Source organism: Rutilus rutilus (assembly GCF_951802725.1).
Source record: "Rutilus rutilus genome assembly, chromosome: 25".
Lineage (NCBI taxonomy): Eukaryota > Metazoa > Chordata > Actinopteri > Cypriniformes > Leuciscidae > Rutilus > Rutilus rutilus.
In genome coordinates, this window is record NC_140229.1 from 8,898,297 (window position 1) to 8,921,512 (window position 23,216).

Consider the following 23,216-nt stretch of genomic DNA (forward strand, 5'->3'; position numbering starts at 1 on the left):
ATGACTATTTTTATGGTCTATGATTACTCTTTTCAAAAATATTTTCCATTTATCAATCAATTTATGAATCTAAATTATCCATTATATCTTTTCATGTCATATACTCATATTCATCTATTCTATTCAAAAATTGAGTTCAACTCCACTCTGAAAATGTACGTCTAAATTTTGTTACCACTTCTCCAAAAGTTGAGACATGCTACTTTAAGAAGTCTGGATTAGTCTTGATGAAAGGGCTCATTTAAGAAGCTGTTTCTCTTTAGCCGAGAGCTTCTCTGGAAAATGTGTAACGAAGTGAATGATCAGGTCGCCTCTCTTGGATGGGTTGTTGGCTAGAGGCATTCCCTCCCCGGTCACAACGTTGATGTACTGAGGGCTGTAGTGCAAAGAAATTAAAACGAAACTGTCTTAAATATGAACTTTGTTCAGAAGTTCTGCTGAGTAACATATAAATGTGCTTGTTAAAAAAGATAAATGTTTTACTCACTGCACAATGTCATTAATGGGGATGTTGAGAAGCCTGTCATCTAGTGTCTCAACTTCTACTGAGAAACCAGTCAAAGCCTGTAGAGTTACATATATTCAAAGACATAAAGTTAGATTTATGAAACTTAAACTGACAATTCAATTTAAAAATTTTACATTTAGAGTGAAACTATTCATTTTTAACATGTTGGTCCAATTGAGACCCCATCACATATTCAGCATGAAAACTAGACGGAAAATATGAAACGCCTCTCTGGTCATGATCTATTAGAGTGTGAAAACATGTATATTTAAATATGCTGAAATATGCTAAAACAAATGTTTCTCACATTCTCAAGTGAAATATTTGCTGTGTAGTACAAATCATCATTTTGGCGGACAAAGCGTGGGTGATGCTTTTGGCGTATGGTCAACACAATATCTGCTGGGATGTTGTTTGGTCCCTGTGGAGAAAAAGATTAAATTCTGTTATGACCAAGATCTATTTACAACCACGACAAAACAAAATTGTGATAAAAATGTGTTCTGTCATGCCTGGTCTCCCTCTTTTGGAAACGTGATCTGTGTCCCTTCGTTCCATCCTGCTTTTACAGTGAAGGTTAAAATTTTGTCTCTCATGCTGGATGTGTGTCCATCTTCATTCATGACCTGTATCAATTTATGGAATTAATTTCTCATGAGTCCATATGTCCATTTTATCTTTAACCTTGTCTGAAGAACTTACCCTACGGGTTATCTTAATTTTTTTAGTGCATCCATAATAAAGGTCCTCCAATGCAAGATGAAGGTCTCTCTCTATTGGTGGATCCTGTAACTTTTCTTTTTTCCCACGCAAGCTCTGAAAAGCTGTGTTGACCTCACTGCCGTTACCAGTGAAGAAATCTATGGAGAATGAGTTAGCAGATATTACTAATCAGAGCTTGGGTTCTTCAAAACACCATGGCATTATGAACATTGATTGAACCAGCTTGTCTTTTAAAATGTCAATTAAAATCATACAAAAAAATAAATAAAATCATACTATAAAAATTACCTGCAAAAGGATTATCTCCTCCGAAAAACTTTTGGAATGTTTCATCTGCATTTCCATGGTAGACATATCCTAATGACCAGGCGCCATTCACTCCCAGCTCAGATGGGATTCCTCCTTTTAAACCCTCCTCTCCAAACTTATCATAAGTGGCCTTTTTACGAGCTGCATTGCATGAGAAAAGCCATCACCAACTTACCAGGAAACAACAAATTGAGGCCTGAACTGTGTACTATGTGCTGGTTTCCTTACACAAAACAGTGGCAGGAGCATAGTAATATGAAATAGTGTACATCACTTTGGGAGCCAAAGCTTAACGTTGTATGAACGGTTTTTTTTTTATACAGTGCCCTCCACAATTAATGGCACCCCTGGTAAATATGATCAAAACTGGCTGTAAAAAATAAATCTGCATCTTTATCCTTTTGATATTTCATTCAAAAAATTTGCAAAATTCTAACCTTTCATTTAAGTAAAAGAATTGAATGTGGGGGGGGAAATCACATTATGAAATAAATGTTTTTCTCCAAAACACGTTGGCCACAATTATTGGCACCCTTTTATTAAATACTTTTTGCAATCTCCTTTTGACAAGATACCAGCTCTGAGTCTTCTCCTATAATGCCTGATGAGTTTGGAGAACACCTGACAAGAGATCAGAGACCATTCCTCCATACAGAAGCTCTCCAGATCCTTCAGATTCCCAGATCCATGTTTGTGCTTCTTCTCTTCAGTTCAGCCCACTCATCAGGTCAGGGGACTGGGACGGTCATGGCAGAAGCTTCATTTTGTGCTCCGCAACAAATTTTTGTGTTGATTTTGATGTTTGTTTTGGATCGTTGTCCTGATGGAAGATCCAACCACGGCCCATTATAAGATTTCTAGCAGAAGGCGTCAGGTTTTGATTTTTTATCTGTTGATATTTGATAGAATCCACGATGCCATGTATCTGAACAAGAAGTCCAGGACCTCCAGCAGAAAAATATGCCCACAACATTAAAGATCCAACAGTATATTAAATTGTACACATGGGGTACTTTTTATCCTTGTGTTCACCAAACCCATCTAGTGTGTTTGCTGCCAAAAAGCTATTTTTTTAGTCTCATCTGACCACAGAACCCTGTGCCGTTTGAAGTTCCAGTCATGTCTGACAATTAAATTTGTTTCTGGAGGAGTGGAGATGTGGGGATGTAGGTTTTTTTTTTTTTTTTTTTGGCTTTCTGACCCCAAGACTCAACTAATCTCTGCAATTCTCCATCTGTGATCCTTGAAGAGTCTTTGGCCACTCAAACTTTCATCCTCGCCGTGCATTAAGACAGTATAGACACACGTCCTCTTCCTGGCAGATTTGTAACATCTTTAGTTGATTGGAACTTCTTAATTATTGCCCTGATGGTCAAAATTGGGATTTTCAATTCTTTAGCTATTGTCTTACAGCCACTTTCTATTTTGTGAAGTTCAACAATCTTTTGCTACGCATCAGAACTAAATTCTGTGGTTTTACTCATTGTGATGGATGATTAAGGGGATTTGGCCTTTGTGTTTCCTCATATTTAAACTCCTGTGAAACACGAAGTCATAGCTGGACAGTTTTATGTTCCTAGTCACCCTGGTGTACTAAAAAAGGTAAATATTAATGGGAATATACTTCAGAGATATTTTACTCGTAAAAAATTCTAGGGGTGCCAATAATTGTGGCCAACGTGTTTTGGAGAAAAACTTTTTTTTTGTATTTTCATTGTATTTTGTGGATGTATATGAGTTTGTATAGTGAACTCACGGTCGCTCAGCACGTCAAACGCCTCCGCGAGCAATGTGAAGAGTTCGGCGGAGCGCGCGTGGCTGCTGCTGCGCGGATGATGCTTCAGCGCGAGCCACCGATACCTGATTATACCGGAATAAAAACAATCTGCTGCTAGTAAATGATTCCTCATAATGAACGTAAACCACATTGTTGACTAGTTTATCTGCTTTTAATTTAATTTATATATATTTACAAAACTACTTAGAAATGAAACAAAACGTAACTTACGCCTTCTTTATGTCAGCATCAGTGGCGTTGCGGTTTATTTCCAAAATAGCGTAATAGTCTCTGTCCATCGCCAAACTCTTCATATAACTTTCCTAATGTATGTTTCTAATATTTACACTTTAAACGTATCAAAAAATGCAAACCGGGATTTAGTCAGTATTGAATGAATATTAGTTTACTGTTGTCAAAGGAGGTTGTTATGGAAACAGAGAATGGAACAGCTGGGTTTCAGTCACGTGATTATGATGACGCACGAATGCGGGGCGATTTCAGATTTTTCTTTTTCTTTTTTATTATTCGAAGAACTATAACATACAACAATGTTATCAAGAAGCAAAATAGTAAAAAAAAAAAAAGGAACAGAAAAAAGATGGAAATACAAATTACAACAAACAAAACAATTGCCAGGGGGAGGAAAGTATTATACACGCTTATATAAAATCAATTTACAAATGTACAAATTTTCAAAGTTCTTACAGCTTTCTTAATCACAGAGTCTCTGACACTGTCAATATAAATACATATTTCAGTTAACAAAACCATAAAATTGTTTTTTTTATTGCTAAATTTACACTTATGAATATGAAATTTGGTCACCAGAATAAGTAAATTAATTAAGTAAAAGTATTGTTCTTTTTGGTCAGGATAGTCAGTTAAGCCAAAAAGTACATTTTCCCATAAGAGTGAAAAATGTTTTAAACACTGAATATTCTCCCTAATAAACTTTTGGACCTTACCCCATAGTGTAACTGAGTATGCACAGTGTCAAAATAAGTGCAAGGCAGTTTCCTCATATTCATTACAAAAAGTACAATTTACATTTATTCCTTTTTTAAATTTTTGTAAGTAATGACTTGCTGGATAAAATCTGTGAATAAGTTTATAAGAAACGTCTTTAATCTTATTTCTAAGATGATATTTTTGTGGTAACAACAACCACACTTTCCTCCAGCAAATCAATTTTCCATTTAATAAGGAGGCCCAGTGAGACAAGATACAGTATAAGGCACAGTAACAATTTCTCTTTGGAAAAGAGTACGAATGGGTCTTTATCAATACCTCTAAATAGCACTTGTGTACCAGAAGGGATTGAACCAAAAACCATTGCAAATTCTTTTTGAGTGACTGGTATATTATAATAAGAAAGGAATTCATCATAAGAGAAGAGTGTTCCTTCTTTATTATAAACTGACTAACCAATTTAATATCGTTGTCAAACCAGTTCTTTAAAAAAAGAGATTTGTGTTTATAAAGAATGTTTCTGTCATTCCAGATGAAACAGCGATGCGGAGAAAAATTGTGCTTATATATTAATGACCAAGATAGGAGCATTTGTTTGTGGAAAGCAGATAACTTAGCTGGAATTCTATCTATATTATAATTACACAACAAAACAAAACTAAGACCACCAATATTTGAAAAAGCATAGTGAGAGATAAAATTCCAGACAGAAGTGGGTTTTTTAAGTGATGCTTAATCCAATTAATCTTAAAGTGGTTCATTGTGGTGAAATCTAAAAAAATAAGGCCACCATTCTCATATGTGTTCATAATTACAGTATTTTTTACATAGTGTGTTCGATTTTTCCATAAGAAATCAAATAGCATTTTATCAATATTTTTACTAGTAAGGTTATCAAGATACAAAGATAAGGAGGCATATGTTAGTCGGGCTATACCTTCAGCCTTCGTAAGGAGAACTCTTCCCTTTAAGGAGAGATCTCTTTGAAGCCAGAAGTAAAAACATTTTTTGGTTTTATCTATTATGGGGTTAAAATTCAAAGAACATCTTTTCAGCTGGTCTTTAACAATAATGATACCCAAGTATGTAACACTCTCCTTGACAGGAATGTTACTAATACCTGTTAAATCACAGTCTTTAACAGCCATTAGCTCACACTTACTGACATTGAGATAGAGACCAGAGGCATAAGAAAACTTATTTATAACATTAATTGCAATTGGAATTTTATCACTATTTTTAAAAAAAAAAAGGGTTGTATCATCGGCTAACTGGCTTATAATAATATCTCTATTTGCAATTGAGATACCTTTAAGAATACTTTTTTTAACATGCATAGATAATAACTGAGTTACAAGCAGGAAAAGATACGGAGAAATAGGACAACCCTGTCTAATACCTCTGTTTAAATCAAATCTAGACGTAGTTCCATGTTTGAGTTTGATTGAGCAATTTGCATTATTATACAGGGTTTCAACAGCTGCACAAAAAAACTCACCAAACCCAAAAATCTTTAAAGAAGAAAATAAAAAAAGATGCTCCACAGTGTCAAAAGCTTTGCGAAAATCTAAAAATAAAATAAAACTATTTTCATCAATCAAATATGAATAATCTAATGTATCTAAAACCAACCTTACATTATTCGAAATGTGCCTGTTTTTCATAAAACCTGACTGAGTTTCATCTATAATATATTCTAATACATACTTGATTCTTTTAGCAAATATAGAGGCAATTAATTTATAATCATTATTCAAAACACTAATTGGCCGCCAATTATCAATTATAGTCAAATCTTTTTTAGGCTTAGGAATAAGGGTAATTAACCCCTGAGTCATGGTAGATGGGAGGCTGGACTTAGACAAGCTTTCACAAAAAACTGAAAGAAGAAAAGGGGCTAGTTGCTCAGCAAATAACGTATACAATTCTGAGGTTAGACCATCAGTTCCAGGAGACTTATTATTTTTTAAGCTATGAATTGAATTGGTTATTTCTTCTAAACCAGTGGTTCTCAATTCCAGTCCTCGTGACCCGCTGCTCTGCACATTTTGTATGTCTCCCTTATTTAACACACCTGAACCAGATCATCAGCTCATTAGGAGAGACTCCATGAACTGAACTGAGTGTGTCAGATAAGAGAGACATACAAAATGTGCAGAGCAAGGGGTCCCGAGGACTGGAATTGAGAACCACTGTTCTAAACTAATAGGTTGGTCACACACAGCCTTATCTAAAAAAAAAAATTTTTATTCACTTCCACTGAATTTAAGAAGTCATTTGAGGCTTTAGCATCATATTGTGACGCATATAGATTACAGTAGAAGGTGGAGCAATACTCTGAAATCTCTTTAGGGTCCTTGGATATTTTATCATTAATTTTTAATTGATGAATAGTATTTAACGTAGCATGATTCTTTTCTAATCTAAAGAAGTAGGAGGTATTCTGTTCACCTTCCTCCAGCCATCTTTTCCTAGACCTTATAAAGGCTCCTTCAGCCTTTTTTTTTATAGATGTTGTCTAGTTTGCTTTGTAATTCTGCCATATTTGTTTTATCTATATCTGAAAAGTTATTAGACCCTTTGTTTAGGAGTGAGGTAATTCCAAATTATATCTTCCTGTTCTTTATTAACTTTAGCAAGATGACTGCCAACATGCCTTAAATATTTTGAAGCCTCAAATTTAAAAAGTTCCCAATTAGAGCAATATAATTTTTCTGTAAAGTATTCGATTTTCAGTAAAGAATTATTGAGTTTCCAATAAGATGATTTTGCAGGACAATAATAAGTGGATATCTGCATATTGAGAAAAATTGCTTTGTGGTCAGTAAGAGGGGTTGGAATTATATCAACAGAGTAAGTCAACATTCCTAGACGTAAGCCAAAAATCTATTCTTGATTGCCTGGAGAAATCAGTATTACACCAAGTATATGTTTTTTTATTTGGATATTTTTGTCTCCAGATATCTATTAAGTTATTAAGTTATTTTTAATAACAAGTTACATGGAGTGTTCTTTGGTGGCATACGATCTAGCATATTATCTGGAGCAATGTTAAAGTCTCCTCCAATACAAATTATACCAGATGGATATTTGTTTAGCCATAAGGCAATTTTGTTTTCAATCACCTCAAAAAGAGCCCTGTTTTCATTTGAAGAGTTGTAACCATACACGCTAATCAAAAAGATGAAAATGTTATTAGTGTAAAGAACCAAAAAAAATAAAAATGCCCGCAAGGGTCACAGTAATAATGTAGAACATCACCAGCAAACTTATTCTTTAGTGTTAAAACACCTGCAGAACGTTCAGATCCATGAGAAAACCATGCATCTTTTCCCCACTGTGATTTCCAGAAGTTACAGTCATTAACAGTTGAGTGAGACTCTTGAAAGAAACAGAAGTCGGTATTGTATTTTTTCCCAAAAAGAAAAAGAGCTTTACGCTTCACAGAATCTCTCAAACCCCTGGCATTTAGAGAGATAACAGAAATAGAAATAATGAACAAAGAAAGTTAAAGCAAGTGCAAAAAGAGCACAACAAGTAGTAAATATAAACCTGAGAAACGTAGCTCAGCTGAACATACTGAGAGAAAGTCCTTCCGTCAAGACATGACAACTGGTTGCCGAAAGAAAGTAACATATGTTAACAAAAATACAAGCCGTAATAATACAGACGCATCATCCGTAGATGTGATGGTAGCTGGTAATCGAAAACTTCGATAAAGATTGTAAAGTTCGTCGACGATAAACTGGTCCGCTAAAGGGAGTTATGATCGTAAAAGAAAGTCTGAGTCTTCTTTTTTAAATTTATTTTTCAGCAGATGCAGGCAAACGGATCTCAGTACCATTAATGAAGGCGCGTGCACCAACGTAGTAGGCAGCTTTTCCAGCTGCGCGTGCTTCTTCTACCATAGGCAGGGGGGAAGGAAGTCGACCGGAAGTTGAAGTCGGCCGCGTGCCGCCATCTTGTAGCAGAACTTCACCTGCAGTTAGCATCCCATTGACTCCCATTCATTTTGGCGTCACTTTGACAGCGAATAACTTTACATCTGAGGCGTTTAAAGACTCCATTTGTCCATTATTTATTTCTAAAGAAACACGACAATGTATAAAATGCTCCATTACCTTGTAGCTTATGTTATGGCCCCGTAGAAGCAGTTTTTGTAAAAGTAGGCTAACGATTGCGTCATAACCACGCGACTCTCTGTCGCACAGTAGAGAGATTACCGTATGGACGGGAGGAGAAGCTCGCGGGCAATCGGGGGGACGTGGAGGCAAAATGACAATATAATTAATCAGAATACCTAGCAAAAGTTGCTCCTGCTCCAGCTCATGGACAGCTCCTACTCACACTCTCCGTCTCTGCAAGATTCGGAAGGGAATGATTCAGATTTCTCTTGGCACAGCTACTAGAAGACAGACGGGTTGCTCACGTGGTCCGTGTAACGCTTTGCTCGGTTTGAGTCTGCGCGTCAGGAAAGGAAGTGCTTAGAAATCGCTAAAAATGGGCTTCACTTGTCTCAATTGAGTTCCAATGGGGTCGCTGTGTCCATTTCTTTTACTGTCTATGACCATAGGCCACAACTTCTTCCGTCTTTCTCTGTCCAGTGGAGTAAGGTCTTCCATAAACCGCATCCCATTGTCCTTTAGATAAGCCGAAGACTTCGCTGCCTTCCATATAGCATCCCTGATAATGCGTGAGGTAAATTGCACGATTACAGCACGAGGGACAGACTTGTTGCCAATTTCACTTTGCTTTTTCCCCAATCTGTGAACTGAGTCTATAGCAAAGGAGAATTTGCCCTTCCCTTCAGGATATGTTTGTTCACATGACTTCATCCCTGATGTTCTCCTTCTCCTTTTCTAGAACCCCTCTCAGCCGAAGATTCCAGCGCCTTGAATATCTCTCCATGTCAGCTAAACGAGTTTCACACGTCTCAATTCGCTGCTCGCCGAGTTGCAACCGAGAAGCTAGGTGGTCAACCTTCACTTTCATATCTTTGACTTCAGCAGAGACAAAGTCCACAGTCTTTTTCAAGCCCTCAATTTTCATAGCATTGTTACTCACCAACTTTTCAAGAGAATCAGAGCGCTTGTTGATCAGTGATGAAATGGATGATAGCATCATGACCACATCTTCCAAAGTCTCCATTTTTCTTTTCTTAGAAGCAGGCTTAGTTGGCGTGTCGGGAAGATGAGTTAAGCAAAGAGTATCCAGAGTATGTCCAGGACCAGGATCAGTAACAGCAGAAAGTGCGTAATCGTGCATATCTACGGATACATCCATCATACTTTTCGCCCGTTCTTTACGTTTTCCAGCACTTTTTGGCATAATTATTCCACAATTACATCATTAATAAAACACACAATGGATGTGTAAGGTAACCAGTTGAAAGTAGACAGTTTACATGAGTTATAATAGTTTTTTGTCAGCAGAGCTACTAATAGTTCCCTTTCGAACGGTCACTTCGTATTGCGTAGCTATACGCAGTGGGGAAAACTCCTTTTCCTCGATTTACTGAAGCTTTTATGTAAAACGCATTTGCAGCTGCACAGCTAGCACATTGAGCGTCTGGCTCGCTCATAGGCTGTGCTAGTCAATAGGAAGAAATTATTTGGTGGTGCGGTTGTTGAAGGGTGCGAGGAGAATCAACCCCTCCAGACCCCCTTCTGTGCCCCCTTGGGACCTCTCCACGGTCCTGGGGGCTTTAAAGGGCCCGTCATTTGAACCGCTCCAGTCGGTTGATCTTAAACCTCTCTCGCTAAAGACTGCTCTCCTGTTGGCACTGGCATCTATCAAGCGAGTAGGAGATCTGCAGGCTCTCTCAGTGAGCCCTTCATGTTTGGAGTTTGGTTCAGGTGACACTAAGGTCGTCCTCAAACCTAGGCATGGTTATGTACCCAAAGTGCTCTCAACGCCGTTCAGAGCACAGGTCATTACATTATTAGCTCTTCCCCCTTCTGCTGAGGATGGGGAGGTTAATCTTCTCTGCCCTGTCAGAGCGCTGAGAATCTAGTATCTGGAGCATTCTGCGTCTTTCAGACAGTCAGAACAGCTTTTTGTCTGCTTTGGTGACCGATCCAAGGGTGATCCAGTCACTAAGCAAAGGCTGTCCAGATGGATTGTGGACGCCATATCTATGGCTTATGCCTCGGTGGGTCAAGTCTGCCCCATAGGTATTAAGGCCCATTTGACTAGAGGCATGGCTTCACTGGCGGAGCTAGGGGGTGGCCAGGTGTGGCCGTGGCCACCCTTGGTCTGAGCTTGGCCACCCCTTTGGCCACCCCTCACAACTGCTGTTTCTGTCTCTTTTTTTATTGACAAAAATTGCGTTTTTTTAAAACGCTGAACCGTCTCTTTAAGACCACAAAAAACGTGAGACTTTTCAGACGCACACTCCAACTTCACCTCAGCGCCAGGCGCAAGTCAAACGAGTGCGGAAATGTGCAAGTGCCGAGTGAGCTTCAGCAGAACATCAGACAGTGATATGCACATAGTAAATATAGAGTCAATCTTTCTCAACTGGTGGGTTGCAAGACCGTTTTGAGGAAGTCGAATAGTGTGAAGGCAACAACAAACGTAATTCTCTTTTTTTTTCTGATGCTACTTTTATTTTAGAAGATGTGTGTGAAAGCTTGTGACACTTCTGTCAGATGCTGAGGAAAGGGCGTTGTCCTTGTTCAGTTGGCTATCTTCGTTAAGATGAGATGTTGTCAGGAAAACTAACTAACTTTTCTGTCATACGGCTGACAGCCGTTGTAGGCTACTGTCCTTGCGCAGATCACGCGCAAATGCGGCGTGCTGTAGCCGTAGTAGTCGTCAATTAACTCATGTAAGAATCAAAAAGGCGATTAAAGCTGTCAAAACTGCATGCATGTATTTGTTATATATGCGTCACATGTCTCTGTATTAAAATATTATGCTATGTGAGATCACAATATAAGGTACAAACTGATATGTAATGTTTTAATGTCCAAATAAATGTGAGCACTGTGCATTTGTAGGCCTACTAGACGATAGGCATTCATTTTGCGTTCATTTGTAAAGGACAAACAAAAATGGATAATTTTTAAATCCATAAAATAACTAATTTTACATTCTGCCAACATTACATTATGAAAAACATAACATTTTACATTATGTGCTGTTGACTTCCGCCTTGTTCACATCCTTGCACTTGGGGATTCAAAAGAGAACTTTTGTTTTCCTTTTTAATTTAGGTATGATAGAACTGTTGCAATTATTTATTTTGACAACTAATATAGAAAGTTAAACTTTTATTTGACAAACTCAGAATTGGTTGAATAGTTCATTGATTATATCAAACGCATTGAAGGTTGAATAATCTTTGGACTACAGTATTTATCTGCATGTTATCTCATCCATGAAGATGCAACAATGTAGAACAAGCTATTGGAGATTTTGAGAACCAGAACCAAGCTAACTGAGCAAGTTGAACTTTAGCTATAGTGTGTGCCCTTTTATTACTATTTAGTTCATTTTAATATGAGGTGGTGGATAACAATAAAAAAATATAAAATTCACTCAGCATTCCATGATTCCTAATTCACTATCTCAATTACAATTAAGTACAAATTAACTTTATTCAGTTGTGTAGGCACTAAAACAGTCCAATACATAAATCATTTTTTATGATAAAATAATTAATATTTCTGTGCCACCCCAGACTGGTTGCTGGCCCTTGCCTGGCCACCCCTATGAAAAAATCCTGGCTCCGCCACTGCATGGCTTCGTCGTGGGCTTGGTCATCTGGCTTTCACATTCAAGATATTTGTGATGCGGCCGGCTGGTCCTCGCCCTCCACATTTATGAAATTTTATAATATGGAAGTGCCTTCTCTACAAGCAAAGGTACTTTCGGTATGATAAAGGCCCGACGGTGTCTGGTCTTGTCTACATTGTTACTGTGCATAATCATTCATACACATATATAAAACCCGCTTGCTGGTTATATTGTATTATACTGATAGCCCCGACGGTGTCTGGGTTCATTAGTATATTATGTTGGTTTTGTTACTGACACATATATATTTTATAAGACCTGACCTCTGGTCTGATATATATATAATGGTTTTGGGCTTGTCTATGGGCTCAGGGGTCCTGAGTTCAGTGGCAACCAGTTACTTCTGGTGCGGCGTTTTGCATGGCATCCCCACTGCATATAGCTACGCAATACGAAGTAACCGTTCGAAAGGGAACTACTCAGTTACTATCGTAACCTCAGTTCCCTGAGATAAGGGAACGAGTATTGCGTAGCCAGCCGCACTATAGTAACCTGGTGAGTTGTCGGTTCAGTCGTGAAACCTGCTATAATGGTGAATTCAGGGGATTATTATAGGCTAAGGCCACGCCCCCTTGGGGAGCTCTGACTGTGATGTAGTGCTGGCGCAGCGCGTCTGTGTTGCACGTCACCACGCATCACACACATGACCAGCATCGCCCAATAGTGAGCCTACATGGTGACGTGCAATACAGACGCGCTGCGCAAAAACACTACGTAAACTAACTCGAGGCCCAGAGAGAGAATGAAATGAATAGTGGAATAAAGTCGTTCTTTTTTTTGTTTTTGCGCACAAAAAGTATTCTCGTTGCTTTATAAACTTAAGATTGAGCCACTGGAGTCACTTGGACTATATTAATGAGGTCTTTAATAAATTTTCTGGGCCAGCAAGTTATAGTGTCCATAAGCCTGTGGAGCAGTGATCCAGCACTCAGATTTAATCAAAAATATCTTAATTTGTGTTCCGAAGATGAACGAAAGTCTTACGGGGTTGGAACAACATGAGGGTGAATAATTACTGACAGAATTTTCATTTTTGGGTGAATTAATAACCCTTTAAGCGCTGCTTGATTATACAGTAGTTCCTGGTTCTGTTGCCAGTAATGACTCACGTGTGCCACCCGCTGGTGCATGCGCAAATAACAGCTGTCTAATAGCCTAATTTTATTTCACAGATTCTGAAAGATAGAAGAACCATGTATAAGCCAAAGATCAAGTTTAATAGACATGTAAAACAAGTCACAGAAAATCTAAAGTCAAGAGAAAGTTAGAACCACATCAGCAAAGCTCAACTAACAGCATTCTATGCTCTTAAAGAGGAGTGACATAGTTATGGCGAGCTGCCATCAGGGCCCGTTTCAGCTGTTCATAGGTGACAAACATAACCACGTTCCAGGAGCCCAGCCTCAGAAACGATGGCATGAATCTAAAGAGAAAACAAACAGATGTCAATTCTACATTAATCCTCCAATCATTACAGTAAAGCTGTAGTTGGTCAAGAAAACCGACCCCTTGTAAAAAGCCTTTGGTCCCTCTTTAGCGAACATGGCTACAGCACAGTTGAGGGCGCTGCTGTACTGGCCCTGGGCGGAGTTCATGTATCTTGTCTTCACAACATCAACAGGAGAAGCAATAACTGTGGTGCAGAAACCAGCTCCAAATGCAGATGTGAAGTGGCAGGGAAGATCATCTGTGAAGAAGAGCAGCTATAAATGTTTCTGTTTTAGTCTTACTCAAGTTTGCAATACTTTTTTTGCAGCCTCATCTTACCAGTCATCAGCATTGATTTTATAAGTGCATCTTTGATGAGGTCATAGGTCACCAGCTCAGTGCAGTTTACAATGGCATTGCGGGTGATGTTTGGGCCAGTTCCTTTAAAAGGATAGAAAGGGTAGTATAAATTAGAAGGGAGAGAATAAGTAAACAACAACAAATGTATAACAAATTACACAATATATTTAATGCACTTTAGGTACATAGTATTTTGTTTATTGCTTATAAATTTTTTTTTTTTTTAAGTTATAAACGCAACTAATAAGCTTAAAATAACATTCATTAAGTTATGTTATTACATAGTATTATTAGTAGTAATAAAAAAATCTATGCATTAAAATGTATACATTTAAAAAGTATTATTAGTAGTGGTAATAGTATAATAAAATTAAAATATTTATAGAAGTATTATTAAATGTAATGTAATGTTTATTAAATTTAAAAAATAAAAATGTATATTAATAATTTTATTTACATTAGTAAAATAAACTGCATTAAAATAATTGTAGTAAATTTAAATGTATAAAAAAAGTGCAATTAATAAACTTAAGTTGTTTATTAATTACACTTTAATAAAAAAAAAAAAAAAAAAAGTGTAACTACTTTTGTTAAATTTATATAAAGAATTAATAAACATTTAAAAATGTATAACAAGTTGATAGAGATATAGATATATAGATATATACACACAACATTGACATAATTGGGCCCCACGCTCACCTTTCCACAAACCACGAAACCCTTCTTCCTTTGCAATGGTCCGATATGCATCCATCGTGCCATGGTAACGTTTATTGGCCCCGGCGCTGATCTGAGCCTGAAATCGTACCTTCACCACATCTGTGGGTTGGGCCAAAGCCACTGCCATGGCTCCAGTTGTACAGCCGGCCATCAACCTACTGCCAATCCCGATGTCTAATAAAGGAAAATGCATTGAAATGGGGTTAATATGAGAGGTCTTGCATTAAAAAAAAAATATATATATATATAATAATTTCCTATTATCTCTGCATGGAGCACATGGAATGAACTTACGATCTGAGCCTTTGGTGTAGAACTGCTTGACTGAATCATAGAGGCCAATGCGTACAGAGGCAAAGCTCATCTGACGCTGCAGTCCCGCAACCAACCCGTTGTAGAGACTTCGTGGCCCCTCAACACGCACCATGGTGCTGATCGTGCCAAACACTCCACGATATTGCACTGGACCATGGCCTGTGTTCGCAGGACCTTTGGTCTCCCCTTGAATCTGTACAGAACAAAAGGTGGATGGAGAAACTTTACAGAATCACAGGGGAGGGAAGCAGCATCTTCAGGTTAAAAAGGGTCCACAGTGATCCTGGGGCAGCAAAGGACAATCATCAAGGCCTGGACCTGCTTACGTTGCTAGTGTAAAAAGAGTCAAAAGAAATATAGAGCTGACATCAGTATGGGTGTGACTTTAAACAATCCAACTGAAATAAAAGATTATTGCTGCAAATTGACCTGGATTGAGTCATCACACGTGTCTGTTGTCTCCAGACTCAACCGCTGGCTCAGCTGTCACTCAAGCAAAGTTTTGTCATTTAAACAAGTTCCACACAACAAAGACTCACCTGAAGTCTAACTTTTGCTGTGTCCAGTGGAAACGTGAAAAGGTCTGCGATGCAGGCTGCGGTTCCCGCACCAATAAACTTCACAGTGGCTGTAGGAGGCACATCACCAGCTCTGAATCCAACCATGTTTAATTGAAGTCAGAATCACAGGAAGTCAGGAACGTAAAAGATGAAACGGAATGTGTTGTTGAAAACCAATGAAGTGAACACAAGATAGGTGGACTCCACCCTAACCTGGATAAGGAAGGCACATAATAAGGGTTATTATGCAAACTTAAGCCATTTTCGTTGGAACACATTTTTTAATTAACTTAGTTTTAGATATTTTTAAGCCATTTGGACTGGCACAACACATGTACTGAAGACATTTCTCTCAAACAGTCAACAGACAAAAACAGGAACATCATGTTCTTTCTGACATGCTAATCTATAAGCCGACGTCATCATCCTGTTTGCATCTGCGTGGGGGTTTTGTTGACTTTCTACCACACAAAGGAACTTCAACAAAGGAATTGCGGACACGCACAAAGTGCGAGATTATATAATGGTTACGAGATATTAAATCAACGACATCAACTATATTGGTTAAAACAAACGAATAAACGCTTTTGGAAAACTTACCGGTTTGGATGAGAACTTCAAGATTCTCTAAAAGCATCTCTTTGGTTGAAATTACTTTCAACTTGAATTTTGTTGCCGTGTTCTTCCATAAAGAAACGTTTATCCCCCGTACAAATAAAAAACATACTCTAAAGTCTGAAAGACAAAAACTCCGTATTACATACAGCTCAGCATCACTTAAAAAAAAACAGAAAATACTTTCGCTAGCAGAGAAGAAAGTCTGTTCGTACTATGTAAGTTCACAATACTCACCTTGAACAAAAATGTATAAAGTGACTACGAATAAAAGTGTTTACTGAAGAAAAAAAAAACCTCCTTCGGAAAGTTAACAGTTAAAAACCACAGGTGCTCTGCTCTGTTCCGAATGCGGCAGCGACGCTTTTAAACTCCTTCGAGGAAACCACGTGACACATGTAACGCGTCATTCGGCGCATAAGTAGTTAACGCCTCTTCTGGCTTTGCTGATAAACACCTATTTCCAACGTTCATTAAACTAGAAACCTATGTGTTATTTGAAGAAGTTTATCAGCATACGAAATATGACCAATGTTTTAAATGGCAGGTAAATTCTGCTAAACGTTCACTTAAAAAACACGACGGACAGGCGTCACGCTACTTTTAAACACACCGGGGTTTGTTGTCACAAGGGCTTTATCTCAGTAACTGAGCTGTCGAGTCAAAATACTAGTATGCAGTTGTGCATTTGCTCTAGTTTAAATGTGTCGAATGTTAGTTTAATAGATGTTGGTGTTTCATCCTAATTGTTTTGTGTTTAGGAATTGTAAACTTGGTCCAGTGACAACATGCCAATATTTCAAAGTATGCTTATACACATGAAATTGACTTTCAAAAACAAATATATCCTGAGAAATATTCCTTAAGAATTAAAGTGTGACAACTAGCCCCAGACTGCCCATGTGAATGAAACGCTGAGTCATTCTGAATCATTATGCGATGTAGTTGCACATATGTTTTTCATAAAAGAGGACTTTCAGTTCTCCCTTTTTTCAAGACACATCCCCTGGATTTGCTTTTTCACATAGATTGGTATTATTTGGTATTAAGTTAATTTTTATGAATTATCAGTTTCATGTAAAGAATTCATCTTAATCTATAACCAAAAGCATCTTATACATACTTTTTTACATACTGAACTCCCTCTCACCATTATAGAAGAAAAAGCTGCCGGTTAAGTTTCATGTTATCGCGGAACTATGTTGGAGAAAGTTCAACTTCAACGCAAAACAAAATAATTATGTTCACCTGAGACATGGGTTAAAACCCACAGTGACGCGTGCTTCATGAACTGCACACTGTTGCTTATTATTGTGTGACCATCAGGCCTGATCTCAGGTCAATTCAAGGGTCACATACACAGCAGTCTTCAGAGAGCATCAGGCATCTCTTCTGTCACACATCCTTGTCTTCCTTTTTTGTCACCCACTTCACAGATTTGCATTTGTCTTCTGATTGTTAATTGGGCAAATGCACTTCCTCTTTCCCTCAAGTGAACTTCACAGCTCCGTTCTAATGAAGATTTTGTTTGTCTGTCTTTTATAGGTCAGCACGAGAGCTCGGAAAAGCAGTTTGAAGACACTTCCTGATCCTTTGTCATGTGAAAGCCATTTGTGATGTGTTCTCTGTTGATTTGATCATTGAACCTGATTAAATGACTCTTGGGTTCAGGGGAGTCAAATGCATGTGATCTAAATGAGTTGTATGTTCATGGTTTGATACTTTAAAAAGTTTAGACCTTTTATCAAAAGAAATAGGTATATTATTAAAAAAAAACTTTATTTTTCAATAATGTACAGTTTACAGTTTATAGTATAAATATTCATTCAGTTATTAAAACTATGGACCCGTTTTCATGACATTTTAAAAGCGCATACATAAACAGTGAACTCTAATGCAAATACCACCTCTCTCAGTGTACCATGACACTGAAACTAAGACAAAATATGCACATTCTGCTTTATCAGCCATGCATCTCATGATATTTGGTGACTCATCTCTTTCATTTTTGATGAGCTTGACCTTTGGCCTTTAAAAGTTGCAGCATTTTTTCAGGGATAAGACTTAACCGTGAATCCCTCTGTTCTCTGCTCTCTCTGTTCAATCAAAATCAGATACTGACAATGTCCATTCAGAAAGGTGACTCCCATGAGCGCTGCATTTTAGTCATACATCTCTTGATTTGCTCGTAGGAGACGAACATCACAATGTTCCAGGATCCCAGGCGCAGGAAGGAGGGCACGAAGCTGTTGGGGAAGATGAAGATGTCACACTCATGGTACTGAAAATAAGAATGTGAGCATTGTTCTGTGTAAATAACACATCATGATTGGTTTACAGCAATGATTTTTCTTACCCCTTATAGAAAGCTTTTGGTCCCTCTTTGGTTAGCATAGTGAGGGCACAGTTAAGTGCACTGCGGTACTGGCCTGTAGATGAGTTCATGAAGCGGGTCTTTACCACATCTACTGGAGACGCCACAATCGTGGTGCAGAAGCCAGCGCCGAATGCAGCAGTAAAGTGGCACGGTAGGTTATCTAAACAGGGCACACATGTTAGACAACAAGTACATCAAAATAACCATAATGAAAGCATATTCTCATGGTAGCATACCTGTCATGAGGTCGTATTGTAATATGAGTTCCTTGATGATGTCGTAAGTAACCAGCTCTGAGCAGTTCACGATCGCGTTCCTTGTGATGTTTGGCATGCAGCCTAAAATAGAGAAAAACATGCATGTTTATCTCCACTAGAACACGTCCACTTAGAATGGCATGTGAAAGCTGAAGTTAAGGGATAATGCATTGAAAAATGTCATAGTTTACTCACCCTTATGTCGTTTCAAGCCTGTATGACTTTATTTCTTCTGCAGGACCAAAAGAAGATATTTTGTCTCAGTGTATTTGTATCCATACAATGAAATTCAGTGGCGCCCAATGTTTTATACAGTGCAATTTTGGTATTTATTAATTTTTTCAATTGGCTTTTATTTTTTACTTTTTCAGGTTTCATTTTGATTTAGTAATTTTGTTATGTGTTTTGTCAGTTTTACTACATTTTAATTAGCTTGAATTTATTTTTATTTCAGTTTTAGCTTTTGTAATTTTTAGTACTTTTTAAGTGTAAGTTTTTCATCTAATGTTTATATTTTATTTTATTTCACTTACAGATTTTTATTAGTTTTATTTTTAGCTATAGGTAACAATAACAACACTGGCTTGGACCCCATAAACTTACATTGTGTGGAGAAAAACAACGGAAGCATTCTTCAAAATATCTTCTTTGTTCCCAAGAAATTCAAACAGGTTTGGAATGAAACGAGGGTGAGTAAATGATGATAGGATTTTTTGGGGTCTTTTGCTCACCTTTCCATAGCCCTCGAATACCCTCATCGCGGGCGATAGTCCGATATGCATCCATTGTGCCGTTGTATCTTTTTAATCCATCAGACTGACGCACTTGAGCCTGAAAACGCACTTTTACGACATCTGTGGGCTGTGCAAAAGTGACAGCCATGGCCCCGGTGGTGCAGCCAGCCAGCAGGCGAGTCACAATGCTTGCATCTGAGAAGAAAAGAGCAGTGTTAGTCTGTCTATAATCATTTCTGTCTCTATTTAAACATACAGTCTGATACTCACTCTCAGATCCTCTGGAGTAGAACTGCTTCATTGAGTCGTAAAGACCGATACGAACAGATGCGAAGCTCATCTGACGTTGCAGTCCTGCCACGAGGCCGTTGTACAGACTCCTTGCGCCCTCTGTACGCACCATAGTGGTGATGGTGCCAAATACTCCACGATATTTCACCACGGCTGATCCTGATGTAGCTATAGACTCTCCCTGGATCTGAAATAAGATGTACTGATGAAAGCCATGACAGATGGATCAAAATGCTTTTTTTGTGTTATTTGATTGTTACTGCAACTCTTACCCCCGGTTTCACAGACAAGGCTTAACTCTAGTCCCAGACTAAAATGCATGTTTGAGCTGTTTTAATTGAAAGCAAGTGGCATATCTTAAAATATGTCAGTCCCATTGTTTTGTCTCAAGATGCACACCAGTAATGTTTTTTTTCTAAGGCATGTTTATAAAACCTACTTAACTGTTCAAATTACCTAATTGATCTAAGGTCTAATTCCGGCTTAATCTAAGCCCTGTTTATGAAACCGGGCCTTAATGTATCAAAAAGTATATACTTTATGCAATGCTTTTTAATAAGTCCTCACCTGAAGTCTCACTTTTGCTGTGTCCAGGGGGAAAGTGATCAGGTCAGCAAAACATGCTGCCGTACCGGCTCCAAAAAACTTCACAGTGGCAGTTGGTGGCAGATCGGTAGGTTTTATTCCAACCATTTTTCTGTGCTTCTGATACCAGCAAGAGAATTTGACTCTCTTTTACAGAGCTACTTGTGTTTCCCTACCTGAGGGAGAATAAGAAGCAGACCAAAAGTAGTTAAGATTCATCACCTCAAATGAATGTTGATTCAGATTAAAGAATTCTAAATAAACATTTACCTCAGCTGATTCACGATCAAGTTTCTTCCAAAAGGATAACTCTCTTGCCTTTTGTTTTAAATGTTTCAACACATTTGGCCATAAAAAATTGTGGCTCAATGTCCCAAAGCAGCATTCCAGCAGCACAAAACTACAGAGAAACATTTAGGATCAATACCCATCATATGTTGATTGCTGTTATAGAAAAAGCCTGACTGTAAACTCAATATCTCTCATTACTTCAGCTCTGGGTACCCAGAAACATATAAATTAGTATACAATATTGTGTGAAATATAAGAAAATACAGTGTGCTCACCAACCTTGCGGTAATATGAAATTGTTAGTCCAAATTGTACTGACAGAAAGCAGAATAATTATTTCCATCTGGGGGTTAATCCAGCGAGTGTGTTTTCCACCTGAGTATGATGGAAACGGTCTGTCAAACTCTGAATTTATAGGCGCATGTGCCGGTTGCAGCCAGTCCCATGTATTCCTTTCATCACACAACTCTAATTTTAACTTTGTGCGGTGGGACAATGTGTACACTTGTTTACTAGTTAGTAGTTTACCGATAGGGTTGTTGTCTGTTCTCCATATTAAAGGTACACACATATCAGTAAAAAAAGACATATATATATGTATTTGTATATATATATATATATGTATATATATGTATATGTGTGTGTGTCTGTGTCTGTGTGTCTGTGTATATATGTATGTATCAAATTATATAAATTGCACGTAATATTATTAAATTATGAGAATTGCAGATTGTTATTAATTTTATTATAATTTATATAAAAATTTTTTTTATAAATAACAGGAGCAAAATATCATTTTGGAAATATTTTCTTGTGCATGTCCATTTAAAATGATTAATTTAATTGTTTATTGTTTTCCACAAAGATAGATGACATGGGCCTCAGTCATGTGTTGCTGTACCATCGCTTTGTCACCTTTCCCCCACTTCCCAAAACACCTCTGGGGGAATTTTGCACTGTAATCTGAGTGCGTTCTCATTGGCTGCTGAGATTGCCATGGTATATCCTATCAGAGAGGGGCTTGTCAGTTTGACTTAAACACTTTGGGATCATTTTCATTTCTGCTCTTTACAGAAAAGAGATCAGTGTTTCAAGTAATGTTGCCACCAGTTTATTAAAAACACAATGGTTTTTCCATCCATCTTTTCTTTGCCGGATAAAGAGAGAGGAGCGGCTTTACGTAAATATGCCTGACACCCGTGCCAGAGGAAAACAATATGTACCAAGATTCCTGCTCCGCCCCAAACTTGTTAAAGTTGTATAAGCTGTTTGGGGAACGCCACTCTATACAGCCAATCTGTGCATGTCTCTGGGAGGGAGTGAATGTGTGCATCTGCTAACAGTAAATCAGGAACCTCTGTAGTCCGGATGAATGCGGATCAGGTCTAGACCTGATCATATTGCATAAAAAATAAAGTATATTTTAAGGCCATTTTAAGGTCATTACAATGAAAAAAAAACTTTATCATATGTTCATAGATTTTATATATTTATATAATGCTGTGATCTAAGAGGAATAAGTTAGCAAAAGAGTACCCTAAAAAAAGATTTAGAAACTGAACTTAAAATAGTCTATGATAATCATTTATTATCATTTGGCTGTTACGTAAATGCAGTGACGTGACAGTGGCATTATCATGTTTCAATAAATGCTGGGAAATATTTGCTGTCTTGACCTGCCGTCTTAAAGCTGCAGTAGGTGGAGGATCAGAGGAAAAATAAAGGCAAAACATCCATCACAACCCTGTTTGTTTGAGTACATGAGATCAGGACATTCAAAGTGCTGCGTTATGATATTTGAAAATGAAATCTGAACTGCCACAACCTGCTGCTGTTTGCTACCAGCATTCCCAGGAATGTGTGACAAATGAGCTCAATGGGTTTGCATCACTGGCTAAGAGGCATGTGATTTGTACCTTTGTAAAACTTGATCACTGGCTAAACAACCTTGTTATAGTCTTACCTTCTGTATTTTCAAGATTTGTTTGTGTGTGTGTGTTTTTCTACTCTTGAATCACTTGCACCCTTTTCTGCATTGTTTGGTCTGTAATCTTGATGCCCTATCTCTGCTGTCTGCATCCAGCTAGAACCAGTTTCTTCAACGTACCCTATGATCTTTCAGCTTCTGAAAGAGGTAAACAAACCCCTGTGTCCTACCAGACACTCAGAACGCCCACTACTGAAAGCAGATACATCCTCGACTGACGCAGACGCAGACATGAATTCATGCCTACCATAGACAGCTGCCACTGAGAACTGCCTTGTGTATAAATACATATTTCCTCCGAAAGGAACAGGCACATCTATATATATCCGCCCTGCATTAAAACAAAAGTCAGTAGGTCACACTATGGAAACACAAGTATCTCATCAAAACTCCATGTGTGGTCATTTATCAGTGGCCCACAAAAAGTATTTGGACACTTAAAATGTCTGAATGGTAGATAAAATATCAAATCAGGTGGCATCAAGCTAGATCTTTTCTACTAATTGAATTTGACTTTAACCATCGATTTCCAATGTTTGGCAACCATAAAATATCCAAATATTTGAACTGTGTATTTATTGTTTCATGCACAAGCAATTAAATA

At 37.8% G+C, this 23,216-nt stretch overlaps 3 protein-coding genes across 3 annotated transcripts in view; all 3 read right to left on the bottom strand.

Moving 5' to 3' along the window:
* The window catches only part of LOC311284774 (dnaJ homolog subfamily B member 13-like), a gene marked incomplete at its 5' end in the record, with an annotated part of 30,205 nt that extends 26,589 nt beyond the window's left edge, over positions 1-3,616 (bottom strand). The window contains 8 exons of the mRNA XM_084399986.1: positions 265-376; positions 488-564; positions 816-929; positions 1,021-1,134; positions 1,211-1,368; positions 1,520-1,681; positions 3,297-3,400; positions 3,549-3,616. Coding sequence (XP_084256112.1) covers positions 265-376; positions 488-564; positions 816-929; positions 1,021-1,134; positions 1,211-1,368; positions 1,520-1,681; positions 3,297-3,400; positions 3,549-3,616 — 909 coding nt within the window. The remainder of the gene's footprint in view (positions 1-264; positions 377-487; positions 565-815; positions 930-1,020; positions 1,135-1,210; positions 1,369-1,519; positions 1,682-3,296; positions 3,401-3,548) is intronic.
* Positions 3,617-13,285: 9,669 nt separating this feature from the next.
* ucp2 (uncoupling protein 2) lies at positions 13,286-16,490 on the bottom strand. Its single transcript, XM_084399935.1, has 8 exons — positions 16,328-16,490; positions 16,076-16,210; positions 15,455-15,688; positions 14,895-15,108; positions 14,580-14,774; positions 13,857-13,958; positions 13,596-13,776; positions 13,286-13,512 (listed from the first exon to the last, which is right to left on the bottom strand). The coding sequence occupies exons 3-8, from the start codon at positions 15,578-15,580 to the stop codon at positions 13,398-13,400; spliced, it is 933 nt and encodes a 310-aa protein (XP_084256061.1). The 5' UTR covers positions 15,581-15,688; positions 16,076-16,210; positions 16,328-16,490; the 3' UTR covers positions 13,286-13,397.
* Positions 16,491-17,850: 1,360 nt separating this feature from the next.
* ucp3 (uncoupling protein 3) lies at positions 17,851-21,011 on the bottom strand. Its single transcript, XM_084400263.1, has 8 exons — positions 20,905-21,011; positions 20,605-20,734; positions 20,317-20,510; positions 19,729-19,936; positions 19,456-19,653; positions 18,704-18,805; positions 18,447-18,627; positions 17,851-18,336 (listed from the first exon to the last, which is right to left on the bottom strand). Exons 3-8 carry the CDS (start codon positions 20,440-20,442, stop codon positions 18,222-18,224), a joined length of 930 nt encoding a protein of 309 aa, XP_084256389.1. The 5' UTR covers positions 20,443-20,510; positions 20,605-20,734; positions 20,905-21,011; the 3' UTR covers positions 17,851-18,221.
* Between the last annotated feature and the right edge of the window lie 2,205 nt (positions 21,012-23,216).

Bases quoted from the DNA above. Each gene is read 5' to 3' on its own strand.
- ucp3 (XM_084400263.1), bottom strand. From the start codon at position 20,442: ATGGTTGGAATAAAACCTACCGATCTGCCACCAACTGCCACTGTGAAG. The intron at 19,937-20,316 runs GTGAGGACTTAT...ATCTTATTTCAG, and splicing joins CAGCAAAAGTGAGACTTCAG to ATCCAGGGAGAGTCTATAGC. The intron at 19,654-19,728 runs GTGAGTATCAGA...TTTTCTTCTCAG, and splicing joins CTACTCCAGAGGATCTGAGA to ATGCAAGCATTGTGACTCGC.
- ucp2 (XM_084399935.1), bottom strand. From the start codon at position 15,580: ATGGTTGGATTCAGAGCTGGTGATGTGCCTCCTACAGCCACTGTGAAG. The intron at 15,109-15,454 runs GTGAGTCTTTGT...TGTTCTGTACAG, and splicing joins CAGCAAAAGTTAGACTTCAG to ATTCAAGGGGAGACCAAAGG. The intron at 13,959-14,579 runs GTGAGCGTGGGG...ATCCTTTTAAAG, and splicing joins GTTTCGTGGTTTGTGGAAAG to GAACTGGCCCAAACATCACC.